Source organism: Zonotrichia leucophrys, chromosome 3 (assembly GCF_028769735.1).
Source record: "Zonotrichia leucophrys gambelii isolate GWCS_2022_RI chromosome 3, RI_Zleu_2.0, whole genome shotgun sequence".
NCBI classification, from domain to species: Eukaryota; Metazoa; Chordata; class Aves; order Passeriformes; family Passerellidae; genus Zonotrichia; species Zonotrichia leucophrys.
The window spans coordinates 68,985,157-69,004,328 of record NC_088172.1 but is presented as its reverse complement, the minus strand read 5'-3'; the positions used below and the strand labels follow the sequence as shown (position 1 = coordinate 69,004,328).

Here is a 19,172-nt window from a genome sequence, read left to right as displayed (position 1 = left end):
GCATATATTTATCTCAAAAAATCACCATCTCTTTTTTTTTATGTGTTCTGTCTTAGACTTAGGTTGCTGTAATCCTAAGAATTCAGACCAGCTTGCCTGGAGAGGTTTTAATCTAGTGAAGCATCACTGTAGTTCACTAGATGAGAGACCTGTGTTGTGTTTATGTGTGCTGAGAACTCTAGCTGCACTAAGGATACAGCTTGATTTACTTGTAGAAAGAAGGATGCCTTGCAAAGATCCTAGTAAGACTTCCCTAAAATTGCGGACAGATATTAAATTATCATTGTGAAATGTTTTGTGGAACTGTGATCAACCACTGAAGCCCTACAATGGAGGAAGACAGAGGAGATGGCCAAGGGCAGTGTGCTCCCAAGGCTCGTGGCAGGATGTAGGGAGTCACTGGTGACAGCCGCTACAAAAACAGCTGAGCTTGGCTCCAGACAAACGGGCCCACAGGGGAACTAGATAAATCTATCAGATTCATCTATCATATAAATCTATCTATGATCTAGATAAATATATCAGCTTAGTGGATCAGCAACTGGTCTTTATTATTAAATAAACCAACCAAAGTTCATACCCAAGTTAATCCAAAGAGACCAAATGTCTTCCCTCACATGTCAGACTGGCATGGGGGTATATTCACACTTCCACCAAACACAGAATGTTAAACAACACAACTGTGAACAAAAAGAGCTTTGGATACCAATGGGCTTGGGCTGACTTTACACTCCCTGTATTCCATTCTGGGCAGACCCAGTACCACAATAATGAGAATATTATGCAGACGGGCAAAAGGAATCACATTCACATTGTATTCAACTATGTATAGAAATTGCAAAGTCTAATTTCTCCTGGCATTGCAAATTACATGTATTGTTGTACTGCTCTGCCAGCTCAGAATCCAATGCAATATCATACAACTGGGCTCCAATGGGAATATTATCCTACTCTTGACATGAAATAATTTTACTCGTACATAAAATTAATTTACTCATACTGAACCAACTCGGAAGATCCAGAAGACTATGATCCAGCAGGGAGAAACAGACTATTGTCTAAACGACAATTCTTAATACAGCAAATAAGACACAAAAGGTGCCTTACTGTGTTTTCCCAGCATTGTGAACTAACTGAACCTTTCCTAATCAATATACCAAACATACTAAATAACAAAGTCAGAAGTTCATGAGCTAGAGATAACACAAGCAAAAACAAGCTCAGTATTGAAATGTGACCCCATGACCTTCATTTGGTTCTGCAGCTGTGTTATGAGGGGAATTTACTCCCCCCTACCTCCTCACTGAATAGGTGATACTTCAACAGGTCATTTTCAGTAAATTATTTTTAGTGTTAGAATTCATCAAGTTAACAGTGGTGATAACTGCAGCAGGGCTTGTTCCCTAAATAGTGTTACTTTGTTCAACGTGTCATATCAGAATAAGTTAAAGCCCTTTAAGCAGGCTTTCATGCTGAGGCAAAGCATACATTAAAGTGATGAATTGGTGAGAATCCTGATCAGAGAGAGGTAAATTTGTATTTCTTGCTTGAATAAATTTTACTGTCTTACATTTGGTTTGTAGATTACAGGAGCATACATTTAGTGACAACACAGGCCTACTCAAGGAGGTGGATGCTCAACCAGCTCTCAATCATATTGTCACAACTCAGGGAGTAACTGTGGTTTTTTCTATTGTTTGCAGAAATAAATCATAGCAATACAGAAATAACATAGGGGAAATGACACGCTATATTTCTGTTAATTTTATCTGCATATATAACGCATTTGACATCTTAAAAATTAATTTTTGTAATAGCCCTTTCTAGCTGAGGAATAAGTCATCTCATTATCTGCTGGCCTCTGGCACTATCATCCAGCTTCTTTTACAAAACCCTAAAACCCATACTGTGGGGAGGCTAAATACAATAAATAATAAGCACAGTTCTTCAATAATGGATTTGTTTTGTGCTAGGAATTTCTGAATATGATTACATTCAGAAATATTGAATTAACTTTAAAAATATTAAATAACTTATGTTGTCAAAAGAGATTACAGATGTTTTCTTCAGCTGTCATACCAAATCCTTCCCAGCCTTCTGCTTATTTTAGGACTAATGTATATCCTTGGGAAGGGGAATTGAAGCTTGATCACAAAAAAACCCAATCACTACATACTAAAAAATCCCATTCTACAGTTTTCCCTAATTAAAAACACATATATATATACAAATAACATATATTATATATGCATAATACATACTATATTTATATTATATATAGAAATAGATAATATATTCTGATAATACAGTGATGGCAACAACATTTCAACACCAGATCCTTCTTGAAGGGGATCTTGAATATATATAATATGTGGCCTTTCTCTGAAAATATATCCACACACTGGCCTCTGAGTAAGGTCGATCTGAACACAGTACCCAGTGAAAATCTTTGTCTACAATTTTAATTCTTGCATTTTGAAATATTTTTATTACTGCTGAGCCTGAAAGAAGAGAAGCAAGTGTGTACAAGAGAAGCAAAAAAGCTTCAGGAGCTCCACTGAGACCTCAAAATAATGCCTAAAGGTAGAATCAATCTTCATGTTAACAGAAATGTTGGGGCAGCAATTGTCTCTGTCAGAACGATCATTCTCTCAGATAATAACAGGGTGACAGCAATCACTGGGAGTTTTTCCTTAGGCAATCTGCATAAATATGAAGACAACTTGTTCAGGCCTCACTCCTCACTGTCTACTGACTCCTCTTTGGGAGCACACACAACTGCCTTGGGGAAAGGAAGGCAAAACCAGAACCTTTGAAGCAAGTTAGCCTTTCTCAAAGCAGATCCAAATACTGGGCACAAACTAATCACATCTGATTGTTTTTTCTTTTTTAAGACACTGAAGCCTATCCAATCCTAAGCAAATAAATTGCACACTCACTACATTAAATAAATACAACAGCTAACTTTTTCAGTTTTCAGCAGCCACTTTCCTCAATATGGTGTGAGGCAGAACAAGGACGGCATGACAAAGAAGAATACCCCCAAAAGCTTACATAAATACTGTTTCATCAAAATTATCATATCAAAGAATCTGACTTTAGTCACGGATATCATGGCTTCATTAATCAGCGGCTGAAGTACATAAATCTGCATTTTGGGAGATATAACTCTTTTCCAAAAGCTAGAGATTTAACATTCACATTTTCACAGAAAAAACTTGAAGAAAAATAAGGAGAATGGGGAGCAGTGCTTTCATTTTCACAACATATGTAAATCAAAATTTCTTTGATATTGAAACTAATGTAATACAGATCTTTACAGTATGGGAAACATGATTTATCATCCTAAGAAACAGCATGCAAGGACTCTAAGTACTCAAAATGCATGAACTTTAAGCACTACACCTAGAATGACAAAAGTGATACTCCCAAAAATCTCTTAAGCCCCAATCTGTAAACAGAGAAAGTGCAACTGAGGCAACCATAATCACTTTTAGGGTCCATTAGAAGATAAATTGCCTTTCTAATTAACACTATTCACAAACAGATCTTGGAAATAATGTTCATACTTCTGTGAAAAGGATTATGTAAATAACATATATTTGCAAAACTGTTGACTTTGCCAAGACTTCTATTTATTCAGTGGAGCAGTCTAGCAGGTCTATGCAGCAAATAACATAGGTTTGAAAAATCATGGTCCATGTGACAACATAAATTTACCCAAAAGCCAAGCTTTAAAGCTTTTTTTTTGCATGAATAATGTATACAAGAAAAAAAGGAAAATGTATAATTAACATCTGACCAGAGATATAATATGTATTTTCAGGTGAGTAGTGTGTACATACAGGATGCAGCTGATGTAAATTTTTATATGCAGTTACTGTTGCAGGTAAACACTGCATATTTTATGAGTTTGAATTAGTGGAGTGGCACCACAGTTAAACTGAGATGAGCTTCTAACTTAACAGATATTTTTTGAGTGCTCTAAAAATCAACACACATACTCATATTGTCTGGAAAATTGCTGTCCTTAAATAGCGTAGAAACTAATCTTACTACTAAAACATATTGTATTTTGTTACTGGATTTTTATCACTTTACCTATTTAAAAGTGAAACATCTAATCAAAATTAGTTTTCTCAGGATTCTCTTTCAGATCAGCAAAGCATCCATCCCCCTAACTGTAGAAGGAATTGGTTGGCCTCATAACAGCAGTGATGCTGTACTTCGTCCAAATATGTGATTGTGACATAGTTTTAAGGAGAAGAGATGCCTAAAGGCTGTTATAAAGAGATAAAAAGGAGACAGGCTTGAAGGCTCTGCCTCAGATCTGCAATAAAAACTACAGACTTCAAAGTGACATGGAAGTTGACAATGATGAATCTGTTTTGACGGCCTTGGACCACCTAAAAGGGATAGTACAAAATTTCAGTAAATTGTATTAGCACTAGAAAGGTTATTGGCAAAAGTGACAGCTGATGAGGTCCTAAGTAGTTGATTAGTTTTAGCCATGCAAAACCCTAATTGTTTCTCCAGGAGAGCATTTGAGACTATATATAAACTATCAGAGACACAGCAGTCACACAGGCTATAGTCAGTGGGGATAAACTGGTAGGATAAATGGCTCTGTCAAAAATGACTCATTTTTTCAATTTGAAAAACTGATCTTAGATCAATCCTACCCTTAGTAAGCATTTCCTGAAACACTGCATGCTATTCCCACACCTGATTCATGCCTATTTATCCATTAAGTCTGGCCATAGGTGTATGTTGTACATCCTCCACACTGGGAAGCAATGCTTGAAGAAAACATTAGAGATGATTCATACAAAGCATCTCCAGATTATGTGACACTTTACAGCAATTACTTGTGAACTCTGCGAGAAGGTCTCACTCAGCTAATGCCCTAATGCACAAACCACAATGTTTGGGTTAATGGCACTTCCCTGAATGAATCCATTTACATATGATAACCCTTGTGGACATGAATCTGCTGCGTATGTTTGTTATCAGTCTCTATCCTCAGGCTACTTAGTGAGATATTGTCCACAGCCTAAAAAACAACTAAATGATTCTGATGCTACTTTCTTAACATTCAATAAAAGGTATAAGACATTTACAAAGCATGTAGTTCAGTAGAAAGATAATCCTCTAGTAAGCTTAAATAAAAGAAGTTGATGACACTTGCGGATCTTTCTACAGCCTTTCCCAGGAAAAGATCTCCAATGTTAATGTAAGCATTTTGCTATTAGATGGATGTCTTAGTCAGTATTCCAACAACAAATTAAATGTGCAGAGTTATATTTTTATAGTAATATCCTTTCTTCTTTCATTCCAGCATAGTCTGCTATTTATGTATAGCCCTTAGCTATCAGCAGTCTTTACTCCCACAAAACGACAATGATTTCTTTACAACATAAATGCCAACTTCATGTAGCAGAGAAAGAACAGAAGCATTGAACAAATTATATGATTATAAATGATCCTTTAGGAAGTCTACTTGAACTCAGTGTGAAAACAAAACTTCTGTGCCCCAGTTCACAGCTTCACTCAAGTGGAACATAACTTTTATTAAAAAAAAAAAAGCTGTGACAACACTACAAAATGAGATGGCTTATCCAATTTTGTGACATGCTCACCTTATGGAAAACTAAAATCCAGTGATGGCTAATACTCTTTTTTCTGAAACTAGCTACAATTAGTTCTCTCTCTTGGTAAATTTATTAAATCTTTTGGGAATCATTTAGCTGAAGTGTGTTAAATAAATACAAATCAATCATTACTAAACCAGACGTGATGTTTACTGAAAACAAATTAGCAAGGTTTTAACTGGAAAGAAGTAATCTGCCTCTATCCATAATTAAAATAAATTCCTCCTCAGCATTCCTCTGCCCTTCCCTCCAAAATACTCCTCCTTCCTCTCAAGTTCCTTAACAAATGCTTAAAGGAAGACCTTATTTCATGTTTATAAAGGCCTGACTTTGACATAAAGGTTTCAAATTAATAGATATATAAACACTAAGTTAAAGAGATGTTAAATGGAGAAATCTAAAGCAAGAGTCCAAATATTCTTTGTGCTTCTAGTGGTTATGAGCCTGCACTTTCTTATATGGGCAAGGTTATTTGAGTATTTCAGTACCTTTGTTGTTGCCCATCTTTTTTCTTTGCTAGAAACACTATGTTTCTGGTGAATGTAGTGTATTTTTTTTCCCCATAATTTTCTTGCTAAAAAAATATTATAATATACCCTTGCAATCATATAGAAAGTTTTCTCACAAAATGAAAACTATTAGAGAAAGCAACTGTCTTGGAGAAAGAAAGAGCTCTACTTCAGTCTGCCAAAAAGCTCCCAAAATCACACTGCAGCTCCCCCACAGACTCCATCTTGATGACACAAGAGAACACCTTAAAGGAGAAGTGCAATCAGCTGAAAAGGGGAGCAAACCAACCAGTGGGACCTTGCCCTTTGGTGTCTGCTTCACATCATCCTGCAGCTCATACCGCCCTGGGAAGCTGGAACCTCAAACAACAGAAAAAGGCTACTCAATGTAGAAGTGGGTATGTAACGCCTGTGACCTGACTGCTAGTGATGAAAGAAACCAAAGAGTAGAAATAGGACAGAGGGAAAAGTTGCCCTCAAAGAGATGGTAGCATTTTCTGAGATGAACTGGAGGACTTCTGGAAGCGATGGACTTCAGGTGAACCAAACAGGAAGCTGAGTCATGGGCAAGTATATCACAAGAGAGGTAAGTAATATAAACAAAGGGGAACAAAAAATGGTACTGAAGAGCCAAGTCTGGAATAACAAATCTTCCAGGGCATAGAGCAATAAAGCATCTTCAAGAAAAGAGAAGGTAGAAAGGCTAATAATATAAAGGCCTTAAATAACACCAACTAAAGTTCAGCTGAAATACCAGTCAAAACATCTGAGAAGACCAAGATCAAAAATCAGTGTATTTCTACTTAGACACCAAATAGATATGTAAAGAGAATGGAATGCTCGGCTCTAATTGACAATATTAACTGAATAGGCATGTCTGGCAAACCTCAAAGGTGGTCAGCAGGAGATTTATGAACATGGGAATAACTTAGATAAAATAGATTTCAAGAAGAGCCAGTGAAAAATTGTTAATGAATGCTCAAGAAAATCTTGAGACTAATAAAGTTAATTGAATGAATATGCACCACAGAATTTCTACAGGTTGAAAGTAAAAAGGACGAATATACATTGGGAATATAGATACAGATACTGTATCTGTCTTTTGAATTAACATAGCAACAAGTGACTGAATTTATTTAACAAGTCATTGAGATGTAAGAAGAATTTCTAAATTCTTCTTATTTAAGTGAATTCTTAAGAATTCACTAAATTCTCGTATACCTTTAATGACCTTCTCTATTCCTGAGTGTAAAGGATCCCTCCTAGCTGAAAGACAAACTGTGATCTTAACACTCTAAAATTAAACAAAGAAATGTCTCTACTGTTAAATAATAAACATAATAAATCCAAAGAAATACAGGAAGGGAAAATTAAAGGAAATTAAAAAGTGAATCTAAAAGGGTGAAGCACTCATATCAGTGAGCTAAGTGTTCAAAGACTCAAGCTCAGAGTAAATGTAAGCCAACTCTCATGAAAACTTTAATCATACATTAGGGAGTCAAGAAAGTTATATGGCAAAATAAAAGGCTATTTAACTTAAATAAAAGATGAAGGGTTGTTCATATGATGGAAACATTAAAGGATGTGCCCTCTTAAGTTACATATATTGGGCTACAAATGCAGCCCAACAGGATTTTGAGAAATAACTTGCCAAAGAGAAAAAAAAAATCTGTAAAAATTCTTTTTCAAACACATTTTAGGCAAGAAAACTGCTATAAAGTCTGTACAGTTATTGAATGATAAAAGCATAACAGAATCTCTCAGGAATGACTCAGCTATTACAGAGAAAAGCTCAGATTTTAGGGTAATTTGTAGCCTGTGTTCAGGAGCTTAAGTAGATCTATCTTGGCAAAAAAAGAAATACAGGAACCTTATCAAAGGGAAAATATGAGTGAGAAAATACTAAGACATAACCATGACCAGCAGTTCTTCTCCAAGGCTTCTGAAAAAACTTAAATATATAACTGTAAGCCTACCAACTATTAGATGCATGACACAATTTAAGTCAGGCTCAAGCCAAATGTGTCCCCAAGTTTGTACCAGTGGCAGAATATGAGGGAAGAGAAGAACACAAGGAAATTAAAGGTCTCCTGGTACAATGAATAAGCATCTATAGAGTTTTGGTGGAAGGGAATTATTACAAAGATAATGATAATGCCTTCACTGATGGAAAGGAGGACCATGAGAAAAAAATGCAATCTGGACAAAAACATGCATTTGGACTAAAAAACTTTGCACTATGTCCCTTAAAAGATACTTAAAGAAACTCAATCTATAAAAAAGAGTAATGCTCCTGCATGGATTATTGACTGATTTAAAAACAAGAGGGAAAGGACACAAATAAGCAATAGGTTTTTGTAACACAGGAGATTACTCGTAGAATTCAGAAGTAGTTCATGCTGGACCCTCTTGCTCATGACAGCCATAAATGAGTAGGGAAACAATTGAAAGATAGAGAGACAATATATAATAAAATCTTCCTGATATAAAACTAAACAATATATCAAAATCACAATATTGACAGATTTTTTGATACTATGATACTAAAGCCTGTAACAGGCTGACAAACATAGGAATAAATGTGAACAGTGGACTCTAAATGCCCTCTATGCCTGAGCATAAAGATTATATGTAGTCCACTGGAATCATCAAATTAATTGCAGTTTAAAAGGCAAATTAATATCACTGCCAGGGCCACTAATTATCACCAACAGGGTACTGGGGACAGACAAAGGTGATAAAGAGACTCCATCATTAGAAGGCATGAAAGGGCACTTTATTATTAGAAATACACTGTTCTTATAGAAACAATGGTGGACCTAAGACACGACTGGCCTTTAGGAATATTCTCTCACCTATTGGTCAAGAAGAGACAACTCCTTCTTGTAAATATCTTTGACAAACAGAGATTGCTTACTAGGTGCAGAGATTGAGATAATAATTGCTTTAATTCTTTCTCTGAGCTTTCTCACAGCTTTCCAGGAAAATCCTGGGAGAGCTATGTCTCTCTCTATTCAAAGGATATGTGATTACCACAAATTTAAAGTAAGATTTTTTAAAAAAAGAAAGGTATAAAGACTAGAACAAAACAAAAAATCTTCAATTTGCTACTGTATCATTATAGCATTCTTTCATAATTTGAGCAGCTGAACTTTTATCCCTCCATTTCATAATATAAAACAAGAAAAGTCACTGAAGATTGTGATAAGAATAATCAGAGTTTTATTATCTACTGATAATAAAAGAGAGGGAGAAATTAAACTGACTCTAACTTTTCACACTGTAAGAGAAAAATTCAAAGATCCAGGGCTACCTTGTATCTCATGGAAGTAAATATGGGATTGCTGTATTTAGGGAGAGGAAATTGGAAAAATGATCATTTGGGTCTTTTCTTGTTACCATCTTTTCCTTATTATCTACTACAAGCTACCATTGGAGATAAAGTTCTGGTATAGATTGAGCTTGGTGTGATGCAGAATAATCAAGTCTGATTGTCATAAGACTGCCTTTGTAGCCTATGACTTGAAGTAGCTTAAATTTTTGGCACATTGAAAGTGGAAAAAAAATTCAGAAGTTGCCTAAAACCAGAGCAATCTGAGAACATACAAAAGCAGAGCACGGAAAGATGGCAGACTTATTGACAAGTAGAAAGTGGGAATTTCAAATTAGGCATGCATATGATCATCAAAAACACAAATGGAAGAAAGAGGCTCTCAGGGACTCTTGTATGACCAAAAACAGAAATGAGAGATGGCAGGAGAAATAGAGGGATGCGAGTGTCTTAAAGCTAACATGGGTTAATATGATCAACAAAAACCAAACCAGATGGAAGGCAAGGAAAATTACTTAGAGGTTCTGAGAAATTGTGAAGACCATTTTGAGATTCCAGCCTTGTATTTAGATCAGGAAGATGGAAAGAGTAAATGTTGGACTGAACTGGATGTAGCTGGAGTGGGAAAGCAGAAAATCAGACAGGTGCTCAAGGAGATAACTGACCAAATGGGAAAGAGATAGAGAACTAATTCACAGATACTGAAAAAAAGGATGTATAGAGTAAATGGAAACAAGAAAAAGACAAGAACAATTTTGTGAAGGAGAAAAGAAGAAATATAAAGTGGACTGTAAAGAATGGCAGGTGAGTTATGGTTGGTCACACTGACAAATAGTCGCTTATCTAGAAAGCAACTGCCTTAGAATTGCTCAACAGTGAAATGTATCAAGCTGGGAAGTAATTTTATGATGAATCATCTACTGTATTAGGTAAGTATGAAAAGAAAGTACTATGAATCAATAACATAGATAATCAGCAATGGAGACAACCATTTAGTCAATAAGTACATATGCAATTAATCAATTATGGGATTAAATAATTATTTGGAAAATAAAAATATCAATAATTAATTATTATGTCTAATATGAAATAATATAGCCACTAAGAAAAAAAGTACACTGAAAATATTAGTCTGGTCTTCCCTTTCACACATTCCTTATCCAGACATAAGGAAGTACTTGAACTGTGAACTTCCCTTCACTGTGCTCTTCAGACAACTTATCTTGTGTCTATGGTAGAATTTGTTCAATCCTCAATAATATCTAGGGCAGCTTAAGAAGAAACCTAACCATTGCCATCAGAGCTCCCAGTTACCTTCAAGCACATACATTAATTACATTTGGAGACTTTTAAAGAACAGAGAGGCATAAGCCATACAGTCTGTGCACTGCAGACTAGAGGAAGACATCTCCTAATACGATGGCATATGGCCCAACCTACTGCAATTTGACTGAAATTTCCTTCCTTTCCTTCAGGCTATGTGTCCTGTGTCATTTGAAGTGCACCCATGGGGGGGACGTGGACATGGGGCTGGCAAATAGGGCACAGAACACAAGGGAGAGCATTCACTTCAGCAGGTGATGACATCTGGAGGCCAGGTAAGTAGGAAATAGGATTAGGTCACAGGTCTGTATTTTTAGGGTAAAAGTCACTATCTCTTTGCTGCCCTCTTAGCTCCCAACACTGCAGTGTCTGTAAAGATTGCAAGTTTGGTGATCCAAATGGGAGTACAAACAGCCAAGTGCTCTAGCACATGCCTAAATTAATCCAATTTATCTTATTCCTTAAGTGACCTTAAAACACTCATTCAGCACAATTTCAGTATTGCAATCTTCCCAAAGTTGCCAGACAGTTGAACTGGATCTACTTCAGTCTTACTTAGCAACCCAGAAATGTCCGAAAAGCTTTTCTTTCTTGTTTCATTTTCCATTAGTATTTCTTGAACGAGGATGATCAAAATGATTCCTATATGGTTGGTGAGTATTTGCCAGCATTCTTTACAATGAATACGCTTACCTTGGTCTCTCAATTATATTGATACGTTGATAAAAATAATAATCAAAACCATACAAGGAAATACATAAGGCAAATGGGAATGACAGTACAGAAACAACATGTCAATGTGAAGCAGCATCCAAAGAGTTTTATATCTCAGTATGACTGGATCACCTCCAGTCTCTAGAAAACAAGAACATGACAGCATAATTCCAAGAACGAGTGTTGCTAATAAATCTAACAAACCCAGGAAAATAGTACGCAACAGAAGCATAGCAAGTGCCATGAGCATATTTTGGAAACTGATAGAAGTGATCTTGGCAATTACAGAGTTGTTAATCTTACCTTAATAGCTGAAAGACTATAGAAGAAATTTTGAAGGAAAGTATAATTAAACTCATAAAGGTAAAGGAAAAATGAAATAAAAGGCCATTTAAGTTTACAAAGTTGTAAAGCTGCGTGCCAAGCTAAATAAGGTCTTTTTTCTTTTGTTTTAAGGCTAGAAAATGAAGATTTAATTGGTCTAGAGTTCAGTAGAGCTAACGTATGGCGGTGAAAGTCTAATACCCTTTCACTACTGTAATATCTTAAAATTACATAGGAAAAATAACCAATGTGTATTACCAGAATAATTTTGTTATTACAGTTCCATAAGTATTGGCTTTGGGATTAGTAATCCTTTATATTCTTTGACTTTATGGATACTTAATTAAGTTGTACTTTGCAATGTTGGAAGTTATCATCAGTACAGCATATAATTAAAGAGATGGATGATACAGAATTTTGAAACAAGAGAAGGGGGAAATTTACAGTATTTAAGGGATAGTAGATCATTTTGCTATAAACTGGTGGCTTATTATGTAGGTACAACCAGAATTCATGCAGTAATTGACCACAGAAAGGCAATGAGACTTTCAAAAGGACAGGTTTCCCGACTTTCTTATAGTTCTTTACTAATTATCAATATACATCTGAACATACGGCCATCAGAAGAGGCCATTGTGTCCAGTGACCCGTCTGTAAATGTCCTATAGGTGCAAATCTAACTGATAGCCCTATGCTTGTTTAAAGGAATTACATTTATTCTATCAGCCACCACATCATGCTGAAACTCATCTTCAATTAAACAGCATCTTTGATGACCCTTAGATTATTTGACTGTCATTCCAAATGACCATCCTGCAAAGATAGCACAAACTTTGCATTAATTTTTATTTAAACCAATGCTGGTCTGATTTACCAATGTAAATGTACCACCCAAATCACCTTGTAGATCTGATCTACTATAGCCGTGTTACATGTATACATTCTCCCACCAATGTCAATGTTTAAAGGTTTTACACACTGTGGTTTTATCTCTTATCATCACTAAACAATACTCTAGTGTATAGCTTTACGATGGAACTGAAAGCACCTTTAACTCTTGCTGTTCATTGAAATGTGTATCAATAATTAACTCACTAACATGCGAGTCATTGGCCTAGAAAGTCATACAACAGTCCTCCCCTGTAGCAGTACTCTAGCCCCAGGAGTAGCCAACACTACTGATGAGTGGATTGTGGTTTTGGCTGTGAGTTAACATGCTGCAGACCCCTAAAGACTATCTCTCCTGGAATTATCTTTCCTTGAAATGAAGATTCTTAGCTTGAGGCTAAACTCCTTGCACATACGTGAGCATGCAGACTAGTCAGCTCAAGGCTATACATTGTCTTCAAAATCATATCCTTAGACCTTGCAAACTCTGTATGTCTGTACTATCTTTGGAACCATTAGCTTAGAATCCAGTCATTTCTTTTATCTGCAGTGTTTGCTGACATAACTTTTTAAAAGGCGCTATTTCTAGAAAATTACTTCCTTCTACCTTTTACCACTCAGATTTTTAAATAAAAAACCCCTAATGCTCTTAAAGAGAGATTAAGGATGTCAAAATCACCCTGATCCAATGGTTTGAAGCCAAGAAATCTTTTCATACTGCTAAAATACCAGAGGCATTGCACAAATGAGCATGAAAATGTTTAATCTAAGTTGCTCTTAAATTCTGACTACTTAGCAAAGTATTTTCAGCTTATAATGTAAACATTAAGTGATACACCAGTGGAAAAATATAGGTCAGATTTTCTTTTAACAGGTTCGGCAAAGTTTATTTCTATTTAAAAAAAAATGAAATAAATGGTGCTGTAAAACTTGGAGAAACTTTGGTACTACCATCTTTCTGACCACCTGCCCAGTCAGATTTTTGTTTCTTTTCACTTTGGCTGTTTCTCTTTCATTAGACATATTTATATTTTGAGAAAACAATTAACATTTATAATAGAATCTTTCGTAAACAACAGTGTCTGCTTATAAGTGAGGATTTATTCTTGTCATCACTGCTACTGCAGGAAAATGACCATTGGCTTTAATAGATACAAGGTTTAAGAAGATTTTAGCTCCCTTAATTTTGTTGCATGAATTAGGACTTGTATTTGACATTAAAAAAACCCACAAATGTAAAGAACTGTTGTTATCCAGAAGAACATGCAGTCTAATTATTTATTCACAACCTATAACAAGTCTTTACCTGCAAGGTAACAGAATTCTTTCCTTCCTAGATTTAAATTGCTACTTGTACTGAATTGTTGGATGGGGAATTAAACTATTGATATCCTCACACTAATGAATTCCATACATCTGAATCCCATGAATTGAGATGAGCTAAATATCTGCAACATGGAACACACTGGAACACAATGGCCATAGCCACATGACTGCAAGTCAGAAAAGACCGATTAAAAAGTAGAGGTAACTGCCTAAGTGCAACTTCACAAATAAACTATCAAATCACAGAATAACAAATACCATGGATTAGAAGTGGAAGAAAATTTCCTAGATCGCAGAACTTTTGCTTTGATTTGAAATGGAATTATACAATGATTTTTTTAAGTGGCTTGCAGGATTTTCCCACAGTGCCCTGTTTATTTGTTTACAAACAATTTCAGGTTAAACAAGCAAAAGGGGCAAAAAAGTCCTGATATTTGTTCTAGGCCTAAGTTCATTGAAAATTTATATATAGTTTTCTATTTTCACATATAGCATTTATACGGTTTTACACAAGAGGGAAATTCTTCTTACAGGAAGATACCCATTTTCTATGAGTTGCTTTACAATATAGTATCTGAAGCAAGGTTCATGCATTATTTTTCAAATTAAATGTGCCATGTGTTTAGAGTACAAAATTGCGAAAGTGACGTTTGGAAAACGAATACTACATATGAAGATTACTGTATCCACTGACCTACCAAATTATTTCCATGTGACACTAAGAAAGAAATGACTATTTAGCTTTATTCTACTTGCAGTCAAATTCCTGGTAATGAAATCAGCTGCTGCTATTTTGCATTTTTTATACATGCAAGACACACAAAATTATAGCCTTCTTCAAAATAAGCATTTATATGCTTACCTAAAGACCAACAAAAACACCTAGTGTTAGTGAAAATGTGGCATACAGAGAGCCTAAAGAGTCTACTGGTTTGGAGCTGAGCTTCCTTGCACTGGAACATGGTTAATTTAGAACAGGGATTTGCTGCCATCTTATTGCAAAAGTTCCATACGTTCTTGGTGATTTCTCACGGACACCTCCTCACAGCACTGACTCCTTCTTCTTCAAAGCACAGCCAACAAACTCCATCTCCCTTCTAACCCACTGTTTTATAACATCCATCCTTATTGGACACAGCTGTGGCCTGTTCCTAATCTTTAGTGATTAACACAGCTGCAACTCTTCAGGGGTGAGATTACCTTCTGCACTATCTTTGTTTTCTTATATTCTATCCCCTCCACAAGGATTAAGTGAATTTGAGAGACAGTATTCATGAAGATTCTTTATTGCCCAAAATATTCAAAGATAGAGGATTTAACCACACTGAAATAATTTTAGAAAACATGCTTTTAGCAAAAGAAAAGGACATGTACATTTTTATGTCTTACTGTCTACAGGTCAAAAGACAATGCAGAAATATCTTTCATCATGTTTAAATGATAAGGCTATATTTTTTTCTTATTAGCTTACATTAATGAGATATACATTTAGGCTAAAATATTTTCAACCAGCTAAACTCCACAAAAAAAGATTAAATGTCAAAACATATTGTCTTTAACACAAACTGAATCTTTCCAATTAAAAGTGCTGCTATCCTTCTTTGATTTTAATTTCATTATGTATTTTCTGAGTAATGACTTCCATTATACTAAGGGACACTTTCAATTCAAACTCAGCTATAAATTTAGGTACTTGAAGATTCAGATTTCATGAAATCACAGATTAATTGAAATGTTTCAGTAATAATTTGGAAGTTGAAAATGTTCTTTTTATTATTTTACTCTGTAATTGGTAGAGCTTTTGCTATTTTGTGAAAAGCAATTTCTGTTTTCTCTTTCAGTGAGCAGGTAGTAAAAACATAATCACATTTATTGTAACAGAAAAATAGGGGCCAAAAGACAGAGGATCTCTACTCTTGGTATGTCATATAGGACTTGTTGGACTGACATTATGTAGGACTTGAAGCATCAGGAGAGAGAGAGAGACCACCTTTCTTCAACAAATAGACTCTTACTCTGCACATTATTCCCTTTATCTCTCTGCAATGCAGGATAGAAATAAAAGCACTGAACTGGCTCTGCTTTCATACAGAAAAATGAGAGGTGAATACATATGAAGAGGACACCAGATATTTACTTTTAAATGTGTGTGTTAGTGTCCTAATAGTAAATTGCAAGGCCTATTGCAGACACAGTAAAGACCATCGTATTTACAAATGGAGAATTTCAGATGTAAATCTGCTATGGGGCAGACCCTTTTTCTTCTTTGGCTTCTTTTCAGCTGCACTTGGATGCATGAGTGCTATGTAAAAAACAAAACAAAAAAAAACAAAAAAAACCCAACAAAAGAGCAAGCAAATCACAGGAGTCATTCCTGAGCTAAAACTCCATGATTAAAGTTTTGAGAAAGCAGAAATAAAGATATCAGTATTTTATATACATTTTATTCTGGCTTTTTCAAGCATTTTCTCAATCCAACGAAAATCTGAAGTAATTGATTCTTAAAGTATAAGTCAATAAGGGAAGACTTTTGTGAGATTACTTATAAAGATTTCTAGCCCACATTCTTGTAATCCAAGGTTATTGCTTGTATCATCATACTGACAGGTTTATCTTAATAAGAAATGTTTTGTGCTAGGAGAATTTATGTTTTTATGCTCAATTACAGTTTCATGTTGGAGGTATTAAGCAGGCAATAAAAACAGCGTACCTTACATCTATTATTCATTTTTCACCTCCATGGTCATGAAGGTATGATACCCTTGGAAATGTATTTCTCTTGTCCTTATTAAGCAAACAATTTGTATTAATTTTGTTTATCTCAAACCTTACCATTTTCAGATGGGAAAATAGTAGGTCATAAATTACATAACCCTACAAGAATGGTACTTTCCCTTGATGCCTTCAGTTAGAACTGGATTCCCATGACATGACACACTGCGTAAATTGAAAAGGAAATAGTCTCTGCCACAGAGTTCTAAAGTCAACAAAACATAAAAAAGGAAAACTGATAATCCAAGAATCTGCCTGTGAAAGGGTCTAATATGGAAAAAAAAAAAAACAGCATTTCTTTCTAAGAAAAACAAAGAGTACAGAATCCAAGCCTAATATCTTAACTGCAAATTTAAGAAATAATACAAAAACAATAATAAACATATGAAAGGTCCCAGGATATGAAATTTTCTTTCCTCACCCCAGCCAGTGTAGCACTGTACATGCTGCTAATGCAGAATAATAATCCGAAACAAAGCTCAATAGCCATAGTTTGCTGCAGGTTAAAAAAACAGCCTCAATAATTATGTTCATTACCATGACGGGTTAGTTAGAGACCAGTAAAAGCTCTAAATGTCCTTTGTGATCTCAATTAAGTTGCTACTAAGAAGAATGCCTAAGGAGATATTTCAGTGTTAACTTATGCTTCCACACAACACACTGAAATGCTCTAATGCAAAAACTCCATAGGTTCCTATCTTTTATTTCAAGTGACAGACTGAATTAACTATGCCCTAACATTTTAAATTATTGGGCTAACTTACAGGAGTCACAGGAGAGAGCCTGATCATTAGGTAGGCCTGGATTTTCCCATCTTTTAGGGTTTTTGTCCAAAGTGTTCATTAATAGGAAACATGGAATCTTTCAGCAGTGTGGTGATACATGTGGTCACTAAGCCCTGACAAGACAGCACAGTGAGACCTGAAGCCTGAAATAGGAACATTTAGAGAAATAGAGCACTTCATCCATTCATTACTCATCAGCAAATTATACTGCTTGGATTCCTGAAAGATGTAGCCAGTAACTAGGCTGGATTAAGGTAACCAAAGAAAAGCAAAGAAAAATATACTTAGAAAAAAGCAAAGAAAAATATACTTAGAAAAATCTGTTTCTTTGAATGCTCACAATGCTGCAGCCTCATGATTTTCTCATTAATCGCAGGACATTCTCTCACAATGAACTAACTATTGAGTATATTCTCATGGCTACAATGACATCCTGGGAGGGAGAAACTTCACCTTCAGCATTCAAAAAGACCAAAATCCAAAAGCTCATTACACAAAGCATCTATCAGACTGAAGAAGTGTTTAGTTATAAATGTACTTAAAAGCCACAAGTATGTATTAATTAACAAACCTATTGTAGGAAGTGTTATATGCTGTAGCCAGGAGGCCCATCTTAAAATCTGGGAATCGTATTATATGTCTTTAAATCCATATTTTCCAGTCCTGTATTTATATTGTCATTATTTGGCCACTGTATGATTTTTTTTCCCCCAGATTTATTTCTGTAAAATAACAGGCAATTTTGCACCAATATTTTTAGGAAAAGGCATGGGGGAATCTGAGCAGTCTGCTCATGTTAACATGACCTGATAACAGCAAAAGATGTGAGAAGAATTTGTGTGTACATAGGGTGTGTGAACAGATTTTCCAAAACTGCCTCTGCTGATAGGATGTTTGCCCCAAACATGATAATGAAGAAATTAAGAATCATGGTCTGCTTAATGTAACCACCAGCTGGATTAAATAGTGGCAAGGCTTACAAGAGAATAAAAGGGGGTTTGAAAGGAAGTATTTTTAAAAGGGCAAAAATCTCTGCCTGGGTGGAGCCCAGCAGCTGCCACAGAGGGTTTGATATAGCCAGAAGCTGCCCCACTGGCACTGCAATCCCGCCTGCCCTACAGCGAGGGAGGGGACAGCACAGGTACAACACACTCATCCCCCAGCAGCGTGCTGGTCAGTGGATGGTGTGGAGCAGTGCAGGCAGGGGGGGAGGCTTTTGGGGAAGGTGTAAATATGGGAATTGCCCACACAGGAAAGGGGTGCTTGTAACCCACCCTGCATCTCCCCATGAGCAGGATGCATTCAGCTGTGCGAGACAAGAACCTCCTGGGAAAGAGTAAAAAATGGTGTTCAGCAAACTCTAAGAATGTGTTTACAGTCTCTAGGTGTCTCATGTTGTCGTTTATCTGTTGTGTTGCTGACTTTGATTCTGTAAGTGTAGTTCACTGATTGCCAGTTAATTACATCTTGTTAATAAATCAATAAATCTCTTCGATCCCTATCCATTTTGGAAAAAAATATACAGCTGTTCCTTGCCATGAGGCGGTTC

General features: G+C 35.7%; 1 protein-coding gene across 3 annotated transcripts in view; it reads right to left on the bottom strand.

The window, feature by feature from the left end:
* Positions 1–19,172, bottom strand: part of PRKN (parkin RBR E3 ubiquitin protein ligase) — a 689,640-nt gene that overhangs the window by 571,063 nt on the left and 99,405 nt on the right. The window contains exon 1 of one of the 3 annotated variants that reach the window (XM_064708671.1): positions 14,929–15,100. The exons of 1 other annotated variant lie outside the window; for it this stretch is intronic. In XM_064708671.1, coding sequence (XP_064564741.1) covers positions 14,929–15,058 — 130 coding nt within the window. In that variant the 5' untranslated portion in view covers positions 15,059–15,100. Of the gene's footprint in view, positions 1–14,928; positions 15,101–19,172 lie in introns of those variants that run through there. One more of the 3 variants, XM_064708669.1, reaches the window with a different exon arrangement.